A 20,590-nucleotide genomic window follows, 5' to 3' on the forward strand; every position below is an offset into this window, starting at 1 on the left:
TTAGGCGAGATATAAAATTTGTTAGATGATTAAGAAAGAAAAAAATAAAAAATAATATTACAAATTTGATCCCTTCTATTAATAAAACTAACCATTAACTTTTTTATATATAAAAAAAAATATTCTATTTTGAGAGAAAGCTAGATGGGATGTGTGGACTAGAATGGGAAAGGCATGTTGTATTGAATATTGAATAATTACATGAATGAACCTTTCCCTCTCTCTCTCTTCCTTATAGTATTTGGTTTTGGTCCTGAGCAGTTAGCAGGGCAATATTGACTCCTCAACAAAACGCGGAGAATCTGCAAAGCTTCTTTTCAAAACCTCTTCCCTTACATCTTCCGCCAAGTCAACATGATGTGGCTCAACAGGCGCAGGCACAACATTAATACTCTGCAACTACCTACAAAAGTAATTTAATTCCCATTATTATTATTCATATTCTTAATTTCTTATAGTACTTTTTAATATGGCACGGTGTGAAATGAAATATTCAAATGTTGTTTAGTACAACGAGACAGCGAAGGACTAGAAATATATTTCCTATATTTGATTATTGCGCGTGCTACACGTCCACCGTGTTCCCTAGCCACGTTGAATTCTAACTCCATTTTCATCACATATGTAACCAAACCAGAGGAGAAAAAAAATTAAAAATAATTGTCTTTAACTCTTGAAAACTTATATATATAGGTAGATAACAAAGTTGTTTAGGACACATACCAAACTCGCATTCTGTTTTCCGCTGCTTGTTTGTGCCTGCGTAGTTACAAAGTAAAAAGAGGTGAAAATCATTGCTTGCATTCATTGCATATATTAATGTAGCCTCATGATTCCATGAACATACATGTCTTTAATTAATTCTCATTGTTAATTAATTTATGAGTTGCATTAGCAGGGAGGACTAGGACAAAAGTTGTTGGCAGTCATCATGTCGAGCGCTTCGTTGAAGGAGATGAGGAACGGTGGTGAGGATTATAGCAATGGTCATGGTGGTGGTGGTGTGAGGGACTTGTATGGAGAGGATTGTGCCACTGAGGACCAGCTTATCACTCCATGGACTTTCTCTGTGGCCAGGTATCACTAGATGTCCAAAAAAAGACCACAAAAAACTTGTCCTTTTGTATTCATTTCCATGTTTGGATCTGTGTTTTCATTTGTCTTTATGATTTTGTTCATGTGGGAGTTTTAAGTTTTGGCCATGCTAGACTTGTTTTCTGATCATTTCCAATTTATTTTTTGGAGAAAAAAAAATCTTTTATTTCATGGCATTCTTGGATTTTATGTGGTTTAGTAGATCACCAGATAGTGGAGTTATTTGATGATGTAATGCTTTATGAGGCTATTCTATTGACTTGTTATGATGCGATCTGCATAAGGAGTGGTTTGTGTGTTGGAATGATATGTTTGAATTACTTGCTTAGAGTTTGTGTGGTAATCAAGCATTTTTGTGTTACAGTGGATGCAGTTTACTGAGAGATCCACGCTACAACAAAGGGCTGGCCTTTACCGAGGGAGAGAGAGATGCTCATTACTTGCGTGGCCTTTTGCCTCCAGCTATCTTCAATCAAGAACTTCAGGTTACATATTGTCCCGCTCAATTGCTTAATTACATAAGGACAAAACATAAACTCAAATTCTAAAGTGTTTATAGTGTTTTTCTCTAATTAGAATGAGATTTTCATCTTGATAATCTACACAATAAAAATTTGTATTAAATGTCAGCATATGTTATCAAGGTGGAACTCTTGGATTAGAGAACATAGCCAAAACATTTTAAATTTCATTTAAGTTTTATCCTTTTTATAACTGGTATGTTAGATGCAGTGTATTCAGGGGATTTTTGGCTAAATTCCCTTGTTATTTTGGTGTTCAGGAAAAGAGGTTGATGCACAATCTTCGCCAGTATGAGGTTCCTCTGCATAGGTACATGGCAATGATGGATCTTCAGGTACTGTACTTTCTCACTCACAATTTTCCCTTGTAAAGTGCATATACCATGTAGCAATCTCTTTTGAAAAAATGAATTTTGCTACTACATATAACCAAGAACTACTGCTATGGAGTTTCTCACTGTCTGTGACATTTCTCTATTGACAGGAGAGAAATGAAAGGCTGTTTTACAAGCTTCTGATCAATAATGTTGAGGAACTGCTTCCTGTTGTTTACACTCCAACGGTTGGAGAAGCATGCCAGAAATACGGAAGCATTTTTAGGCGTCCTCAGGGTCTATATATAAGTTTGAAGGAGAAGTAAGCCTTTTTCATAACACTGCTCTTTTTGTTTTTTCACTTAGCATTTGAGAAAATACTAAGAGTTTGAATTCTTCAGAGGCAAGATCCTTGAAGTACTGAAAAACTGGCCAGAAAAGAGTATTCAAGTTATTGTTGTGACTGATGGTGAGCGCATATTAGGACTTGGAGATCTTGGTTGCCAGGTAAAATATAGTGTTAGTCTCTTCAATCTGCATTACACACAAAGACAATTATAGTAACATAATGTTTCTAAAATTTTGTTAGGGAATGGGAATTCCTGTTGGGAAACTTTCTCTTTATACAGCTTTAGGAGGTGTCCGCCCGTCATCTGTAAGAACTACTAAATCCTGTTTTCTCTATTCCTTTTTCCCTTCCCTCCCTCATAGTTTATCAAATAATTAATTACTATCTGGATCTTCTATGATTCCAGTGCTTGCCAATAACCATTGATGTTGGCACAAACAATGAGAAGTTGCTGAATGATGAGTTCTACATTGGGCTTAAACAAAAGCGGGCAACTGGGCAGGTCTGATCATCCTTGGCACTCAGACATACAAATGAATGCACATTTGTTTTTGAAAATAATTTGAGTGTTATGTTTCTATTCTGTTAACATGATAATTGTTTGTTGTGGTTCAGGAATATGCAGAGCTTCTAGAGGAGTTCATGCACGCAGTTAAGCAGAACTATGGGGAGAAAGTTCTCATACAGGTTAAATATCAGATTCAATGTCTGCTGTGGCTTTGGTTTGCTTGAATTTATTGTTTTCCTAATTTTCTTGATTCTTTTTCAGTTTGAGGATTTCGCCAATCATAATGCATTTGATCTGCTGGAAAAATACAGCTCATCTCATCTTGTTTTTAATGATGATATACAGGTAGCGTGCTTGAAAGCTTTTTGGCTTGTGCACAGCTCCTTATTTTATTTCAGGTTGCTGATTCTGCCCTTCTTTGGTTTAATGTAGGGTACAGCATCTGTGGTATTAGCAGGATTGCTTGCATCCCTGAAATTAGTTGGTGGAACCTTAGTTGACCATACCTTCTTATTCCTGGGTGCTGGAGAGGTACGAGTCTGAGGGAGACTGGTTTGCATTTGCCATTAAGTCTAGATGTGCTATTACCTTATTCTTTGTTATGCTTTCATACCTTCTCTGTAGGCTTATATTCATTTTTCCTTTTAGTAATACATGATTTATGAGAATTCATGATATACATATGAAATGAAATTCTATCTGTTTTTTCTTTGGGAGGAATTTTCTTAATTTTATCTTTTGGTTGTTGAAGGCTGGAACTGGTATAGCTGAGCTGATAGCTCTTGAGATTTCAAAGCAGGTATAACTTGTTGTTTGTATGCTTTTTTATTGATAACATTCATTTTATGAAGTATCTAATTACTATTTCTTTGACCAGACTAAAGCTCCAGTGGAAGAGACCCGCAAGAAGATCTGGCTCGTGGACTCAAAGGTAAAAATGCCGGGCTGGTTCTATAGCTACTTTACCTTCTATAGTTTTTTCTTCCCTAACCTCCATAACAAACTTGTTCTGTTCCAGGGACTTATTGTTAGCTCTCGTTTGGAATCACTTCAGCAGTTCAAAAAGCCTTGGGCCCATGAGCATGAACCTGTTAAGAGTCTTCTGGATGCTGTCAAGGTAAAGAAAGTGTCTCAGATTTTGTCTTAGTTTCATAAAGTATTTAATATTTATTATCCTTGATTTTTGTACACAATATCTTACAATTCACTCCATCAGGCAATCAAGCCAACCGTTTTGATTGGATCATCTGGAGCAGGGAAGACATTTACTAAGGAGGTGGTTGAAACCATGGCATCCTTGAATGAGGTTCTCTCTTGCTTTCTCTAATAATACTTTTGCTACCTCATGAGAATTGAGAAGATCCTATCTCTAATATTTGTGATATTTCTTGGCATGTAGAAACCACTTATTCTTGCTCTCTCCAACCCAACTTCACAATCTGAGTGCACAGCTGAAGAAGCTTATACATGGAGCAAGGTAAATTTTCATTATATCATATTGCTTAAGCACAAGAAACATCATATTGCGAGGTAAATGTTAAGGCAGATAAACAATCAAAACTCCTATCTAATATCTACCACTCTATGTCTCTTCTATTTGCAGGGTAAAGCAATCTTTGCTAGTGGAAGCCCATTTGATCCTGTTGAATATGAAGGAAAACTTTTTGTTCCTGGACAGGTTTAATTTAATACTTTCTAAGCATTTTCTTATTCAACAGACTCACATTCCCAAAGTGTAGGCTGACCTTTTTTTTTTCCTACTATGCAATTCAGGCTAACAATGCTTACATATTTCCTGGTTTTGGCTTGGGTTTGATCATCTCTGGTGCAATTCGTGTGCGTGATGAGATGCTCTTGGCAGCCTGTGAGTACACGCAAAACTAGAGAGATTAGATTATTCGAGCATGATTATATATACTTCATGAAAGAATTGCTTGAATTGATATTAATGCTTGTTAGTTGTGAAGAAAGGAGAAACTTAGGAATAAATTGCGTGTGTAAAAAAATGTATAAGAAAAATATGATGAAAAAATTGCATGTCCATTTGATAAAACCCCAACACATACTTGTGATTTCTAAGGGTAACATATATGGATAGATTGCCTGACCCTTTCATCTTTGCAACAGCTGAAGCTTTGGCTGCACAAGTATCACAGGAAAACTATGATAAGGGACTGATTTACCCTCCATTCTCAAACATCAGAAAGATATCAGCCCACATTGCTGCTAAAGTCGCGGCTAAGGCATATGATCTTGGTGAGTTTCTTGAAAATGTGTTCATCTCACGCAACACTGGTTTAGTGATTTTGTTTTTTTTTTTACATCCATAATCCTGACTTCAATGTTTGGTGGACAGGTCTGGCTTCTCATCTGCCTCGACCTAAGGATCTTGTCAAATATGCAGAAAGTTGCATGTACAGCCCAGGCTACCGAAGCTACCGTTGAGTTTTTTGAATATTGTGAGGTCTACACCCTACAGTGATACACAATGAGATTCTTCTTAGGAGCAGATTTATTTTATTGCTTGTTAGCTTTGTTGTATAAGGCCAATATGAACTTTGAAAAGTTGCTTATTCTTTCAAGGTTTTTATTTGTATTAAGGAGGAATATTATTATTTATATTTAAATTCCAATTTATTCTGAACGAAATATGATTTTTGTAGTAGCCTGAGCTTGTCATTGGAGACCGTTTGCATCGAATATCCCATAACTGCGGTAGGAAGAAAACAGATTTATAATAAAATGTGACGGAAAAAAAGCAAAAGAGAATTTCTAATGGTTCATTGTCCCTTTCTCTCTCTGAAAAAATATGACATACAATGCAAAGAGAATTTCTAATGGTTTTCTTTTGATCTAAGCAAAAGAGAATTAACTAAAATATATTTCAAGTAAATTTAATATATTCATAAAAATTTGGCATCTGTTGATCTAAACCAAGAGTTTGAATTTTGAAGTTTCTGGTTCCAAAATCCAAGTAAACAAAAAAAGCAGATTCAATTAAAACATATGGGATAAAAGTTTCACACAATCATAAATGATCATGTATAATAAAATTATTAATTTCTATGATAATCACTTAAAACATCCAATGTAAAACTTGCCTTTTTACCAAACATGGATAATAATCAGTTAAAAAAATCATGTAAAGGTAAATTTTAATTAATCGTGTAAAAATATTTGGAACAGCAGTAGTTTAGGCAGACCAAAAAAATATTGGCTCCACTCATGTTAGTCAAGTCCATTTACTGAAGATCTAAAACAATATATATATATATATATATATATATATATATATATATATATATATATATATATATATATATAATGGTTTAGTTAATTCATACATTACATGATTCCCCCAAACCAATTTTAGCTTGCGGTGTAGGCAGACCAGACCAAAAAAACTCTAACAAAACAGGCATGCAGCTCTTTTTAGCGAAATATTCATCTAACTGTAAACAGCACAGCTTTAAGAGTTTGCAAAAATTCCCATCTAAAATTATCTTCAGGTGTGACTTTATTTCTTCCAAGCTGGTGCAGACATATATTTACTAATATACGTATATCAACAAGCACACTGCTACAAGAAAGTTGCATTATACATAACCATGCAGTGTTACTAGAACATGCCTTCACTAAGCTTTGGATAGATGACTGCATACATATCAAACTAAAGGTTTTGGCGTATTTCTTCTGCAAGTTGACAGCTCCGAATCCCCCAGAAAGAGCTGGGTTTCAGTTGTTTGTTCCTGGCTGTAAAAAGCCATCCAATTTGTTTTTTACATGTTGCACAAGTTGCGATTGTCCATGCATACCTGCCAAAAGTAGCAATTGGCAAATAAGCTTCTCAGATCTCAGTTCTCATTAAACAACCAAATATCTAAGTGCTTTTATAAGATGTAGATAAGATTTGCTTATTTTATTAAATAAACGCTTATTTCAACAAATAAGTTTAAACAAACCAGCCCATTATGTAGCATTCACAGCACAAATCTCAAAAAAAAAAAAAAAAAACATGAGTTGCAATGTAGGTCCACATTATGGGGCACTGGCTCATCCTTCCATTTTTATAGCTGGGGTATAGCATAGACGTTAAACAATACTTGACTCAGGAACTAAAACATAAACTAACAGCACTTTCACCTCCTTTCTTCTCCCAAAACCTAGATAACAGGTGGAGAATGTCTCTGAAAAATGAGAGGACAAGCCCAACATCACAATGGAAAATAGAATCCAGCCATACCACATTTCGATGGCAGCAAACTAAGTGAGAAAAGAAATGTAAATGTACATGGGTCATCACCATTACATGAAAACTCTAAAGAAAAATAAATAACTTGATATCTTCAATTGTTCATAGCATCACAGAATTTGGAAATGGACTGACACTTACCCGGGAAACCAACTGTGATCTGCTACTGCTGATCCAGTGAGAGCTAAACCATTTGCCTTGTATAGAGTCATTATCTCATGCACATAACCACCTGAATTCACATATGCACTAAGAGGACCCTCACTTGACATGATCAACATATCACTTCTTTTTGCAATTATAGTCTGCAAATTTTAAGGTAAAAAAAGAGGAAGAAACAGTATTTTCTGCATTTGATGAAAGTTGAAACAGAATTGTACAATCCCAAATTGCCTCTATATTTATTCACAAGCAATAAGAAGTGCAAAACTGTGGGGCTTTGGTTAGACAATGATTACCTCACAGCTTTTACACCGGATAAGATCAATGCTCTCTAGTAATTCAATTTCCCTACGCAGCCTATATGCAATGCTATCAATATCCAAAAATTCCTGCCTTGTAGACTCAGACACAGGTATTTTACTGGCTATGTGAAATGATAAAACGTCAGGCTTCTTAATGAGACTATCCATGTCAGGCATCCCAACCATTCTCTTCCACATATCTACAGATTATCAACACAACCAATAGTCATTATTCTAAGAATAGTATTTATTTCACAATAAATAGCCAAAATTCAGAGACACTTTTTTTAAAAATTTGAATTGTTTATACAATAATAAAGTTTTCATTAAAAAAAAGTAAATGAAGACTTGTATTATCTAAATTTCAGTCAATTACAAATATAATAATAATGATAAATAAATGGACAAAAGCATAGATCAATAAAGTATTGTACATTGCAAAACCATTTCTGAAATACCCCTGCAGTTGTCCCAATGCTTGCTGATTTAGTCCTACGAGTTGCAATATCCCGGTGAATTCGAATCTAAAGGCGAATGCATGTCCACACCACATTCATTTTCATAGAAAAATTAAAACAGAATTCCAAGCATGAATAAACCACAAAGAGTTAACCTACCACACCAATGGTATAAGGAATATCATCTTGAGTTAAAGCTCTCTCAACAGCAGCCACCAAACGAGGTTCAATAACTCTAAGGGGAAGAGTAGCCCCAGGAAAGAGTACAACTCCTGAATATTGCAATGATTAGTTAAACTCATAAGTTATAAATTACAAAATGAATCTAAGAAGGATAAGAAGGCAAGCCATATGACAAAACAACAATTCACCACCTTCTAAGCAAGGAGGAAATCATTTCTCAAGAATATATTCCACAGAAGTTTCATACAATAAAGGGAAAATATGAAACTGTCAAAAACACCCTGAGACAGTGCAGCTGGATGAAAAGGCTCAGTGAAGCCCAAATCCCATCCAGTCCAGGCACATAAGCAACTCTAAAATGGCACAAAGACTAGAATGAAACCTATTCTGAAATTGAAAACCCTGTTTCTCAAAGAGGGTAGAATGCAAATATGGTCCTGAAGATACAATGCCTAATTGTCTACACATTTTCCATCCTGTAAGAGGAGTTTCCCAAAATTGTTCACTATTACTTCATTGTTTGTCTCATCCACAAACAAACCATCACCCAAGAAAGCAGAAGCTATAATACATTTTGGATATCGTAGAATTATCCAAAATCACATTGAAATACCAGCTAACAAGCTAAAATGATTCTAGGTCAATGTTCGCATGTTTGGTAAGTAAAGTAGCTTTTGTGCTGAATAAAAAAAATATATTAAGTTTTAGTACTAAAACAAATCACTTTACCTTGGGGGGGTGTTTGGTAGCCAAAAAGTTTTTACTTTCTCAGGAATCCTACATTGGAAAACTATGATTCTCACGTTTGGTATGTAGTTAATAAAAAAAAGATTCCCAGGAAACTATGATTCTCAGGAATCAATTTAAGCCCACTTTCCCCAAAAACATTCCCAAGGGGGGTTGGGAAACCAAGTTTCCTGAGTGGAGAAAAAGTTTTAATTACACAAAACGTCTATATTATTCTTTTTTACAATTACTAATTAGAATCTGCAAGGACTGTTGTTTATCCAAAAGGTTCGGTCTCCACTATTGTTGCACTGTGTTTATGGTATATTTTAATTTTTATATTTCTACACTTTCAGGTGTTTTCTCCTTGTTAAGCATTGCGTAATATAGGTCACTTGTGTTTTTTTTTTTTTTTTATTGTCATACCAATTTTGACTATAGCAGTTAATCATTGCCTTCCATAATGTGATTCTATGAATACAAAGCAAAAAAAAAAAAAAAATCATCAAAGTTGTTGAGGAGATGATTCAATCATTATGATGCATTTTTGCATTTTTTTAATGAATGGTATATTTGTAAAAAATTCTTATATATCCAGGAAAGTTATAATGTAACCAAACGTGTGAATTTTTATTTCCTAGGAAATATATTAAGACCAAGCAAACGTATTTTACACATTCTTAAGAATCATGATTCCCAGTAATTGAGTTTCTTACGAATCATGATTCCAGGTTATGTAAAAATTTACGGGCTACCAAATGCCCCCCAAAATTAAAATGACAGAAAATCAATTTTACAAGCATTCACCCAAACACACATGTAAATACCTCGGAGACAAAAGAGTGGAAGGTTCAATATGGCTCCACCGTCCAAGAAAGCAATCCTGTGGCGCGTGTCTTCGACATCTACGAGCAAACAACGAAGCAATAGCAACGCGTTGTTGCAGGAAAAGGCGTACATACATAACATAACAGAGAAATATTATAATAGAAAATGCGTACCACCGAGATAGGTGTGCGAAGGCGCAATATAGGTATCGAAATTGAATTCGGCGGATGAGGGAGGAGGAGGAGAAGTATCCGAATTGTATTGCGAAGGGAAAAGCGCATACTCCTCGTCGGGTTCGTCGTCGGTGTCGTCTTCGTCGGAGTGATCGACTTCTTCGACTTCGAGGTCCTCGAGATCGAGCTGGCGAATGACCTGGATTTGCAATCTCTCCCTCTCCATAAGCCTCTCTCTTCCTCGTCATCCATTTTTCACTGCTAGGCTAGGGTTTTGTCTGCTGTTGGAAGTTTTTAGAGGAAGAAGATTGTGCCCCAGGTTGGCCCTGCACCGCATCAGAAGGGAACTACTACTGGTAGTTATAGTTTATTCCTCACTTCAACTTACACTCTGTTTGGTTGCAAGTCCTCAAAATTAGACGCGCGTTATTATGACGCAATATTAACCAGCTTCTACGTTTTTTGGTCTTCAAATATTGTTTGACCTAAGAAATCATTCCAATTTAAATGTAAAATCAATAAATTTCTTAGTAATAAATTACGTTCTGCCTCCATCTTGATTAACCAGCTTCTACGTTTTTTGGGGGCATTTGACACACCCATAAACGGTGGTTTCATCAGTCTATTCTCACAAGATTAATTATTACTGTTCTATTTTTAGTTTAATTACTATACATTCCTATTATAAATTTATAATCATTACAAATTTATAATCATTAAGATTTGAGTGATATTAAATTCGATAATTTTAAATAAAATTTCAAGTTTCTTGTCAACACGATAATAAAAAAAAGCATTAACAAGTAATTAAAAGTATATATAAATTAGAACTTGGAAAAAAATACTCAAAAAGATGACCTAAAGAGAATTAGTCCAATTTGATCTAGGACAAGCTTGTAAATTATTGATTTAAACATTATTTAGTTTATTTTTTCTTTTAAACATAATATACATTTATGTAAAGTTTACTTTCACCATTTAGTTTGTCAAATTATATCAAATTCAAGTTAGACAACATTATTTTCAATATTTGACTCATTGTATTAAGTTGAATATGACAATTCTATTATTATTTGTATCTAAAGATAATTATTATAAAATTCAATAAATTTACATTACATTCCCTAAAAAAATTATAATACATAATATTTTATAATATTTTATAATTTGATGACAATAATAATGATAAAATGCATTAGGCTAGTTAACTCAACTGAAACCTTTTCAATGAAATTTATGTCTTTAAAATATAATATCATATTAAATATGAATAATTTTAGTCTCATGTAAGTATGATATAATATGGACTTAACTCATAAAATTTTGACTTTTACATTACTCAAGCTTTATTAAAATTTTCTTGTCCAATTTGTTATATTTTGTTGTTGGCATTGAGTCAACTCAACTTGAACTTGATAATTTATTTGTCACCTCTAGATAATTATAAAATTATTTTATAACATTAGTGTATAACATATATTTTTTTCACGTTAGATTAGATAACACTCTAGATAATTCATTAAAATTTGATGAAAATTATAGAATTATGATAATAGTTTGTTAAGATTAGTATTTTTAACAAGTTTTTTAAAATTCCAACTTCTTAATGTATTTTAATAAGATTAATATTTTTTATATTTTAAAATGATGAAAGTTTAAAATTATTTTATTAAAATATAACTAAAAGAAATTGTAATTATAGTGAATGCTGAAAATATTATTACAAATGCTTTTTGGTTAATTTGTTACATATTAAAATAAAACTTATATTATTATTATTATTATTATTATCAGGGAAAGGAAGACATTCTGTATCTTTGTAAATTTCTAAATAATAAAAAATAGAAATTAAATACAATTAATAAAAAAAATTAATAATATAAAAGTAGTGAAAAAAATAATATAAGTTAGGAAAAAATTGAAATTTACGAGAAGGAGTAGACATGAAAAGTCTAGTAGTAAATACCATTTGATGAAATTTTACCATCCCAAACTAAGAAGTAGATACAATATTTTTATTTTATTTTAGCTGAAAAAAAATGTTTATGTAGATACAAGATTATTAAATAGTTTATCCACTTAATAAAAAGAAAAAAAAATGTAGAAAAGAGATTAGGAATTTGGGATTAGCATTTTGATCCTTGAAATGACAGCCGTTGATCTTGTTTTTGTTCATAAACAATGAAGATCCAAAGCTGCAGAGCGCGTAGTTGACAGATAAAGCTAAAAGGTAAGGAACGCAAAAGCAAAGACGTTGTTGAGCGGAGGAAGATGAGCGTTTCACATTTCGCGGTTCTATCGTCGTGTTGTTGTCCACGCTTGGCCCCTTCTCTGTACTGTAGTCTCTCTCCTTGTTTTTGTTCTTCTTCACACTTAGTTCTTGTCTCGTGATTTTAATTACTTACAAGTTGGAACCAGCAGGTCGCGTGCTTCAACCCTTCGTTCTCGCATCCGGTGTTGTACTACTCTCACTGCTACTTCTTCAGAGACTCCCACTCCAACCTTCGTGAAGTAATACTAACAATCGCATTTCTTAATTTTCTCGTAAATTAAGTAGTAGCATTTGATGTCGTTGAATTCAACTTCTTCTTTCCACAGGAAACGAGTAGTGTCGGGGGTTCAGCCCACGGGCTCAATTCACCTCGGAAACTATTTTGGCGCCATCAAGAATTGGGTTGCCCTTCAGGTTTATATTATTCATTTGTGCTTCTTTCTTTTATTAAGTTCCAGTGTTGGTGTTTTGGATTCCACAACTAGTTTATTTGGCATTGGGTGCGGCATGATGTGACTTAGAAATGAATACAGTTTGCTTATATTGGGATTTGCTTGATTTTTTAAGACATGGTATTGTTTTCGTTTCGCAGAATGTGTATGATACACTTTTCTTCATTGTGGACCTGCACGCGGTATGTTTGTGTTCCTTCTACTACCTAGACTGATGATATGCCCAAGGATGCTTTTATTTTTTTGTTTGAGCTACAGGTCTGAGCTCGTATGACTAAATTTTTTTGTATATATTATCATGTGAAAAAGAAAGGATCTTGAAATTCATGATTTTCCTTTTATTTGTGCTGCTTCTGATCTGTAGTGAGTTTACTATTTGCTCAAGTGTGGACTTCAGTATCTTGTGCCATTTACTATTTCTGGGACCAATTCACAAATAGGTCAATGCATTCGAAGCTTCTTATCAATGAGACTGAACAGCTCTGCCCAGAAAATTCACCCGATTACTTATAACTGAGGATAAAGATCCAAAATTTTAGGATAATTTAAGTTGACCGTACATTTTTGTTTAGAGTTGAGATTTCAACTAGAATCCTCACAAATTATCCTTGTTGATAGTATAAGGAGTGGCCAGACTTTCTAGGTCAGAGATGTACAGGCTATGAAGCATGGACACTGGAAATCACATGGACACAGACAATATAACACTGTCCCAGTAAAATATGAAGTGCCTTTTTAGGATATGTAACACCACTTCATGTTTGACTTGTGTCAGATACCATTCCCTTTTTTTAAAGTGTTCATGCTTCAAAGTTGTGCCTTATAACATGATCCGGCTAAGTAAATTCGTTTTCTCGGAGGAATTTGCGGACTAATTTTATGCTTTCCATTGTACTTGATTAATGGTCAAAGCCACTTTTCTGTTTTCTTGATGTTGAATGTTACTGCCCCATTTCTCATCCCTTCAGATATTATCTTACAGATTACATTACCATATGACACCCAACAATTATCTAAGGCTACAAGGTCAACTGCTGCTATTTACCTAGCATGTGGAGTGGATCCTTCAAAGGTTCTTTGCAAATTTTTCTCCGAACCTTTTGGGAAATAATATTTGTGGTGGAAATGTCAAGATCACTGTGGATAAATGACATGTGTTTTGTGCATACAGGCTTCAGTATTTGTACAGTCTCATGTTCGGGCACATGTAGAATTGATGTGGCTGCTAAGTTCCACAACACCAATTGGTTGGCTGAACAAAATGATACAATTTAAAGAGAAATCTCGCAAGGCGGTGCGTTCATAGCTGTATGAATTCCTAATTTCTATTTTATAAATTATTTATTATTTTTCTAGTTTTATGGATCTAATTTGATTTCTTAAGTTTTATTGTATTATTTCTTAATTTAATTCTTGACAGTGGTCTTCTCAAAGTAAGGTAGTTTAATTGATTCTTTAGTTAAACAAACTTTGGGAATATGATTCAAACAAAAGATTTACTTTGGACTGAGTTTGTCTTTTGATGTTTTGAATTGCAAGTTGGTTGTGATTGTGTGATCACTGATGCACATTTAATTTTAGGAACAATTGGAAAATAAAGGAAATTCTCTTTCTCACTCAACTTTCAAGTAGGGGATGACAGCAGTTATTCATGAATAAATAAACAAAAATGGAAAGAAGAATTTGTTTAGAATGTCAAGAACTTGAGTGCGCATCACACCATTTTTGAGCTTTGATTGTGCTTCAAGTCTCTGTATACAAACTATTACCCTTTTGGTTACTGCTCTTTAAACAATGGAAACTAGAATCTTCAGTTCAGATATTTAGGCCTGATAATCAGTAAAGCCTACTATAAATTAACAACTTAATAACATAAGTTCAATGTTGTAAAAAATTGAGATTTTACGTAAGATCAGGATTTGGGAGGTAAAAGGTAGTAAACTAAAAATGTAAAATTACAGTTAAGCACATTACAAATATATAGAAAATAGCCTAATGAAAATAACCTCTCAATCCTTCATTAAACTAAACTTAAAACGGAAATTCATAAGTATAACATCCAATTCAACTCATAAGTATATAATTAGTCACATAAGTTTTTCATAACATATCACAAGTCACAACTAAAACAAATCCAAGTGTGCAATTATAGAATATAGAATTCTTGATATTTAGTCTAGCACTAAATCACTAATTTTTTCCTGATAAAAACAGAGCCAGAAATAGAGATGGTGAGGGGCACTTGATGTGAGAGAAAAGCTTATCTCTGCTATGAGCTCTGCTGAGCCTCAGGCCAAAGAAGGGCGAAACTTGAGAGAAGAAAAGTTATAGAAGAATGGGTTTTTATTGGGGTCTTTGGGGAAGAAAAGAGAGTCAAAAGAGATAGCCGAGACCTGTGTCTGTTTTGAGATGGGGTTTGTACATGATTATATTAGGTTAATAAAACTGATTTTTTTTCCTTTTTGGGTTGAGAAATCCAAACTGACCCACTTTCTGGTGGAATTGTGTGAGTTGCTCTGAGCTCGTGATTCTGCACTCGAACTCGATGATTTCACCACAATTCCACCGGAGTAGGATTCTGCTTGCATTTTGGATTACAAGGGCCTTAGGAAAAATTTAAAATCATTCGGATCTATGGTTTAACATGCAGTTTTAACGACACTGTACATGTAGCTTGTCTTTGGCCAGTGCAGGTTTGCTAAATCAGGCCCATGGTTCTCTTCAGTGCTCCTCATGCTGGCTTGTATGTTTTCATTTATCTTATCCAAATAATAGATTCTTTTGGAATTGGATTTGTAGGGAGATGAAGAAGTTGGGGTTGCCCTTTTGACTTATCCTGTTCTGATGGCTTCTGATATACTTCTATATCAGGTGATTTTTTACCCACTATCTTGTGGAAATTTTATAAGTCCTTGTATGTAGTAGTGAAAGTAAAAAAACCTAATGAATAAGCTAATGTTACTTAATATGATTGTGGCTTTACTTGATTAGTTTTTTTCAACCTCAATTTTTTTGGAAAATAATTTAAAATGCATTCTGATGTTACAGTAAATTTACCTTGAATAAGAAGGATTCTTATAAATTGCAGCATGCTTCTGCAGTCTGATTTTGTCCCTGTTGGTGAAGATCAAAAGCAGCACTTGGAGTTGACTCGTGACTTGGCTGAACGGGTTAATAATTTATATGGAGGAAGAAAGTGGAAGAAATTAGGCGGGTGAGTAATTGTTTGTAAACTGGATGTAAAAACCATCCATAAGATGGGGTTGAAATTATTTGTAGCTTCTTTTATAGATTTTGCATTGGGCTTGACCGTTTTTTCTTTTATTTTGTACATTTATGACAGCCGAGGTGGTACTATATTTAAGGCAAGTTATATTTTATCCCATTAAAAAGAGGTAATGAATCATAATGCAATGGAAATGTATTTTTTTCTTACATCACTTTCTGGGATGTAGGTTCCAGAGCCCCTTATACCTCCAGCCGGAGCCCGGATAATGTCCCTAACTGATGGCCTGTCCAAGGTTTTCTATTTTTTCCTGTTTATATGTACATACATTAGACACAAACACGATACTTCTGTATCTAATTCTTTGGTAAATATTATCTGCCAGTTCATTTGCTCTATAAATCATTAACTCTTGAATATTCAGCTGGTATGTTGGTGTTTTACCATTTTTTTCTTTTCTTTTTACATTTATTATGGATTCAATTTTGTAGATGTCAAAGTCTGCACCTTCTGATCAATCCAGAATCAATATTCTTGATCCTAAAGATGTAAGTAAAAAGAATTCATTTTTTGTAGGCCTTACTGCATAGTGCATAGTGTATGGTTGTTTTCTGAACTGTTTACATGCAATCTATGATTCTCTGTGGGAATTTCATGTGGATGATGTTAGAGGCAGCAAATGTGATTTGCACATGGTACATGAGTAAATGTCATATCTCATCATAAGCTTAGTTTTACAGGCAGTAACATTCAACTATGAAAAAAGTATTGAATTTATGGTAGTATAAGACTTTGTTTCTGAAGGACTGTATGATGATGGCTGAATGTTGATGGATATATATTTTCTCATTGCAAATCCTCATCTTGGTTTCAGTGGAGTTTTATGAGATAATTTTCCAACTGTGGGAAAAAAGTTGAAAGAAACTTTAGAGGTTAACCAGTACAGTGACTTGAGATGCAAAGGTAATAGGGGGTAAAACTAAACAGTTATCTTTCAAGCAAATTTTTAGATGACTTTCAGTTAGCATTTGTTTCAGAAGGTATATCTCTGAGGACTGAGGCAGTATGCTGGCTATGATGATTGGTGGGGTTGTGCTTGGCTCAGTGGAGATGTGGTTCTGACTATACAGATCTGTTTATTCTTGGTTTCATAGGATTTTCTTATGGTTTTATTTCTGTTTCTTTTTATATTTCCTATTTTTTGTTTTATCTTTTTTAGGATATTCCTCTTTCTTTTGATATCTCCCTTGTCAATAATTTAAATTTTTAATTTATATAAAAAATGAAAATATAAATAATCATGAAACAAATGTATGATGTCTATATGATGCAATAGATATGAAAGTTAAATTACATTTTCATGGTGTTTAATAGTTTTGTAGGGTAGGACAGTAGCATACTTGATTGATGGTCTATCATATTCTCTTGTCCAATATTTTTCAAAGTCTAACAACATAACTTGCATGTGCATCATTTGAAGAAATTTGAACTGCTAGTCTGTATAAGGAGATCTTGATACTCCCTTTGTTTTTTTTTTATCTGTCCTTTTAGTAGATTTATTTATTTATTTATTTATCTGTTCTTTTAAAATTCCAAAATAACATTAATTACTATCCTATCAATCATGGCTTTGTTTTCACCTAATTTTTAAATATTTTACACATTTACCATATATGAGAGAATAATGGAGGTAGTTTTAGAGAAATAAATGATAGAGAAATTAATTAATTACAGAGATGGCAAATATAAGAGATTAAGCATAATAAAAATTAATTTTAATATAAATGGGGACACTTATTGTGTTTCTTAATCTATAAAGTCAAAGACAGATAAAAAGTAATGGAGGTAGTGACATATTTTTAGCACACTAGCATAGGTTGGGATTTAGGAAGAATGGAGAAGTTTAGTTTCAAATCTTTTAAATAATGTGAACAAAGTGTATATATCATGGAGAGATACATTAGAAACACTGAGGGTCTTATTCACAAAAATAAAATAAAATTGCATTTTTTTTAATTTCTCATTGAAATAGATCAATAGGTTAAAATTGCTTGTTTGTGCTCAGGCGCAGCAAACTTGACTACTTGAAGTTACACTTACGGACATGACTTCCATTTTATATGATTACATGTATTTAATTTGTGAGGATGAACCTTGGTGTGATGGTGAAGTTGTTGCGTTGTGACCAAGAGGACATGGGTTCAAATCCTGTAACTTGTGGGGAGAAGTCTGTATCTACCCTCCCCATATCCCACTAGATGTGAATACTACTGTAGTCCCTAATTCTTTGACAATTATTACTCTAATTTTACAATTTCCTCTCATTTTTGTTTTAAAAAAATTAAATTGGGAAAAGATAACCATATATACCAGAGGACTGAAAATGTGATCCACTAGTCTGCCCTACTACGTGTGGTTAATTTGCAATGCTTTTGTGTTAGTTTTCCTTTGCTTGCTCGTGCTGAGTTTGCTTATTTTGTTTTGTAGCTCATAGCAAACAAGATCAAACGTTGCAAAACTGATTCATTTCCTGGGTTAGTACTTGTAATATTACCATATGATGATCTTAGTCCTCAGAGGTTTAGTCTATAAATGCTTGCATTTGTTCATCATTTACTTGTTTTCTATAAATCTTTCTTTTTGGTGTTTCGCTAGTTCTCAAATTACTTGTGCACTTTATGACAATTCTTACAGCTTGGAATTTGACAACTCTGAGAGGCCTGAATGTAACAATCTTGTTTCCATATACCAGCTTATTTCAGGAAAGACGAAAGAGGTCAGAAATGCTATATTTTATATGTGTGTGTATGTATATTGCACTTATAATTCTACTTGATACCCATTTTTATATGCAGGAAGTTGTGCAGGAATGCCAAAACATGAACTGGGGCACATTCAAACCTCTTTTAACAGATGCCTTGATTGATCATTTGCATCCCATTCAGGTTTCACCTACTAAATTTTACCTTTTGTAAGATTTTATGACGCAGCAATAATGATTGTCTAGTCTGTATAGATTTACATTTTCCTCCTTGTTTACTGCTGGAATCCATTTCATATCCTAGGCTTCTGAATAGATAATTTTGTTTGTTTCCCTTAAAAAGGTTGGTCCCTGATATTTTTTTTTTCTTAAGTGAGCATGGGGTTTTCATTATCACTTCGTTTTCTTCCCAACTTTGGCAGGTTCGCTATGAGGAAATCATGTCCGATTCAGGTTATTTAGATGGAGTTTTAGCACAAGGTGCTAGAAATGCAGCAGATATAGCAGATTCTACACTTAATAATATTTACCAAGCAATGGGATTTTTTAAGAGACAGTGATAATTGATGCCAAATAAATTAAAGATTGGCGAGACGTCAACTTAAAAGCTAACTTCTGGATGATTCATGATGGGCCTCAAAATTTTGGAGTAATCTTATGGACATATACTTGACTACTGGAAATGGAAAGATTATTGATGCAAAGCCTAAAGGTCCCATTAGTTCTTGATGCAATGGGCTTTGTATCTCCTTCATTTTTCTCCGAGTATGGTCGTTGCCTTCATTTTATATTTTATTGTTTCAATCTCTTTCATTATTTACTTGTATTTTATAATGAATTCAGCATATTGATAAATTGTTCCGCCATTGTATTTGATGGAGACACATGACCTAGTCATCTTAATTCTGTCCCCACCATGTTCTCATGATGATGACACAACCCATTGTTTTAGATCATTAATTGGAACTAGATTAATAATTCTTCATTTTACTAATCATCTAACTTCATGCGTGCTTGTTTCCCCCCAAGCAAATGCCTCTTGTTTTTCAATTTATTTCTGGGCAGATGATAGTAAGGAAATTAATGTTCTTATATAAAACAATTATATATTATTTTGTTAACCATATCATATGCCCTTTTGAGTGTGTAACATTTGATAGAAGGTTTAATGACGCCATAGAGACATTCTTATCAACATCGAATACTTACTGCAAGGCAGAATTAATTCCTCCAATCAGTTATACATAGCACGTGTATTCTGCATACAAGCAAGGAGTTCCTTTTTTATTTTATTTTTTACAATTTAGACAGCAAGTAGTTTTTGATGCACCACAGAATTAGTTCGATGAATAGATGTGAATGCGATAGGGCATCTGCAGAAACCATTGGAGAGAAATACAGATGAACAACAATGGCATTGCAAAATGTATGCTTGCTTTCGTTCTCTTTTCTTTATGGGCACCAAAAGAATAAATGATGTGTCTCTTATCAGAAACAGTGCTGACTTTGTTTAGGTAGGGATGAACTGGAAAAAAGGCATGCCATGCCAGGGGTCCACAATTGGTTTATTTAAAGTAAAATTCTCCTATGCAAATAAAAAAAATGATGTAATGTTTATGCTATTTCAGTTCTTATGTGGGGATGGGTATATCTTGCCTATAAAGATCAGCAATCAGCAAGTATGTGATTCATGTATAAATAAAATGTTATGCAATGCACACTCACATGAAATAAATTTTGATGTGCAATTAGACTCATAATTCATATCAAAACTGAAATTAATAGAACATCTTTTGGATTTACGATGATAGATATTTACTGTATCCGAACTATTCATCTTGTTTCCCTATCTCACTAAATCTATTCTAGGAAAACAGAGCAAGATGCTCTCCACCTTTAGGGAAAAAGCAGCCACCGTTTGACAAAAGATGCTCTCCACCTTTACGATGATAGATATTTCCTGTTTTACGATGTGCATTGAAATTTTTGTTTTTTTTTCTTACGATTT

The 20,590-nt window shown here is 33.7% G+C and overlaps 3 protein-coding genes across 7 annotated transcripts; 2 read left to right on the forward strand and 1 right to left on the reverse strand.

The window, feature by feature from the left end:
- Positions 1–245: 245 nt before the first annotated feature.
- Positions 246–5,452, forward strand: LOC114415172 (NADP-dependent malic enzyme-like). 5 transcript variants are annotated; one of them, XM_028379749.1, is made up of 20 exons: positions 248–411; positions 896–1,077; positions 1,460–1,580; positions 1,877–1,951; positions 2,101–2,252; positions 2,332–2,437; positions 2,520–2,585; positions 2,686–2,781; positions 2,895–2,966; positions 3,049–3,132; positions 3,220–3,318; positions 3,539–3,586; positions 3,665–3,718; positions 3,806–3,904; positions 4,004–4,093; positions 4,187–4,264; positions 4,391–4,465; positions 4,561–4,651; positions 4,915–5,043; positions 5,144–5,452. In XM_028379749.1, the coding sequence occupies exons 1-20, from the start codon at positions 355–357 to the stop codon at positions 5,230–5,232; spliced, it is 1,863 nt and encodes a 620-aa protein (XP_028235550.1). In that variant the 5' UTR covers positions 248–354; the 3' UTR covers positions 5,233–5,452. The 5 variants fall into 5 exon arrangements, with proteins under 5 accessions (XP_028235548.1, XP_028235549.1, XP_028235550.1 ...); XM_028379747.1 differs by having other exon boundaries at positions 246–411; positions 3,665–3,904; XM_028379748.1 differs by having other exon boundaries at positions 246–411; positions 899–1,077; positions 3,665–3,904.
- A 740-nt stretch (positions 5,453–6,192) lies between these two features.
- LOC114414233 (protein cereblon-like) lies at positions 6,193–10,281 on the reverse strand. The gene is made up of 7 exons (XM_028378537.1): positions 9,872–10,281; positions 9,698–9,775; positions 8,121–8,233; positions 7,910–8,027; positions 7,498–7,703; positions 7,181–7,344; positions 6,193–6,602 (listed from the first exon to the last, which is right to left on the reverse strand). The coding sequence occupies exons 1-7, from the start codon at positions 10,095–10,097 to the stop codon at positions 6,458–6,460; spliced, it is 1,050 nt and encodes a 349-aa protein (XP_028234338.1). The 5' UTR covers positions 10,098–10,281; the 3' UTR covers positions 6,193–6,457.
- A 1,762-nt stretch (positions 10,282–12,043) lies between these two features.
- LOC114415173 (tryptophan--tRNA ligase, chloroplastic/mitochondrial-like) lies at positions 12,044–19,576 on the forward strand. The gene is made up of 15 exons (XM_028379752.1): positions 12,044–12,204; positions 12,293–12,382; positions 12,470–12,557; positions 12,736–12,777; positions 13,578–13,667; positions 13,767–13,889; positions 15,395–15,466; positions 15,697–15,809; positions 15,939–15,960; positions 16,051–16,116; positions 16,313–16,369; positions 18,309–18,355; positions 18,516–18,597; positions 18,677–18,766; positions 19,005–19,576. The coding sequence occupies exons 1-15, from the start codon at positions 12,143–12,145 to the stop codon at positions 19,140–19,142; spliced, it is 1,182 nt and encodes a 393-aa protein (XP_028235553.1). The 5' UTR covers positions 12,044–12,142; the 3' UTR covers positions 19,143–19,576.
- Positions 19,577–20,590: the final 1,014 nt, after the last annotated feature.

The sequence above is a fragment of the Glycine soja genome, chromosome 6 (genome assembly GCF_004193775.1).
Source record: "Glycine soja cultivar W05 chromosome 6, ASM419377v2, whole genome shotgun sequence".
In the NCBI taxonomy this organism is placed as follows: domain Eukaryota; kingdom Viridiplantae; phylum Streptophyta; class Magnoliopsida; order Fabales; family Fabaceae; genus Glycine; species Glycine soja.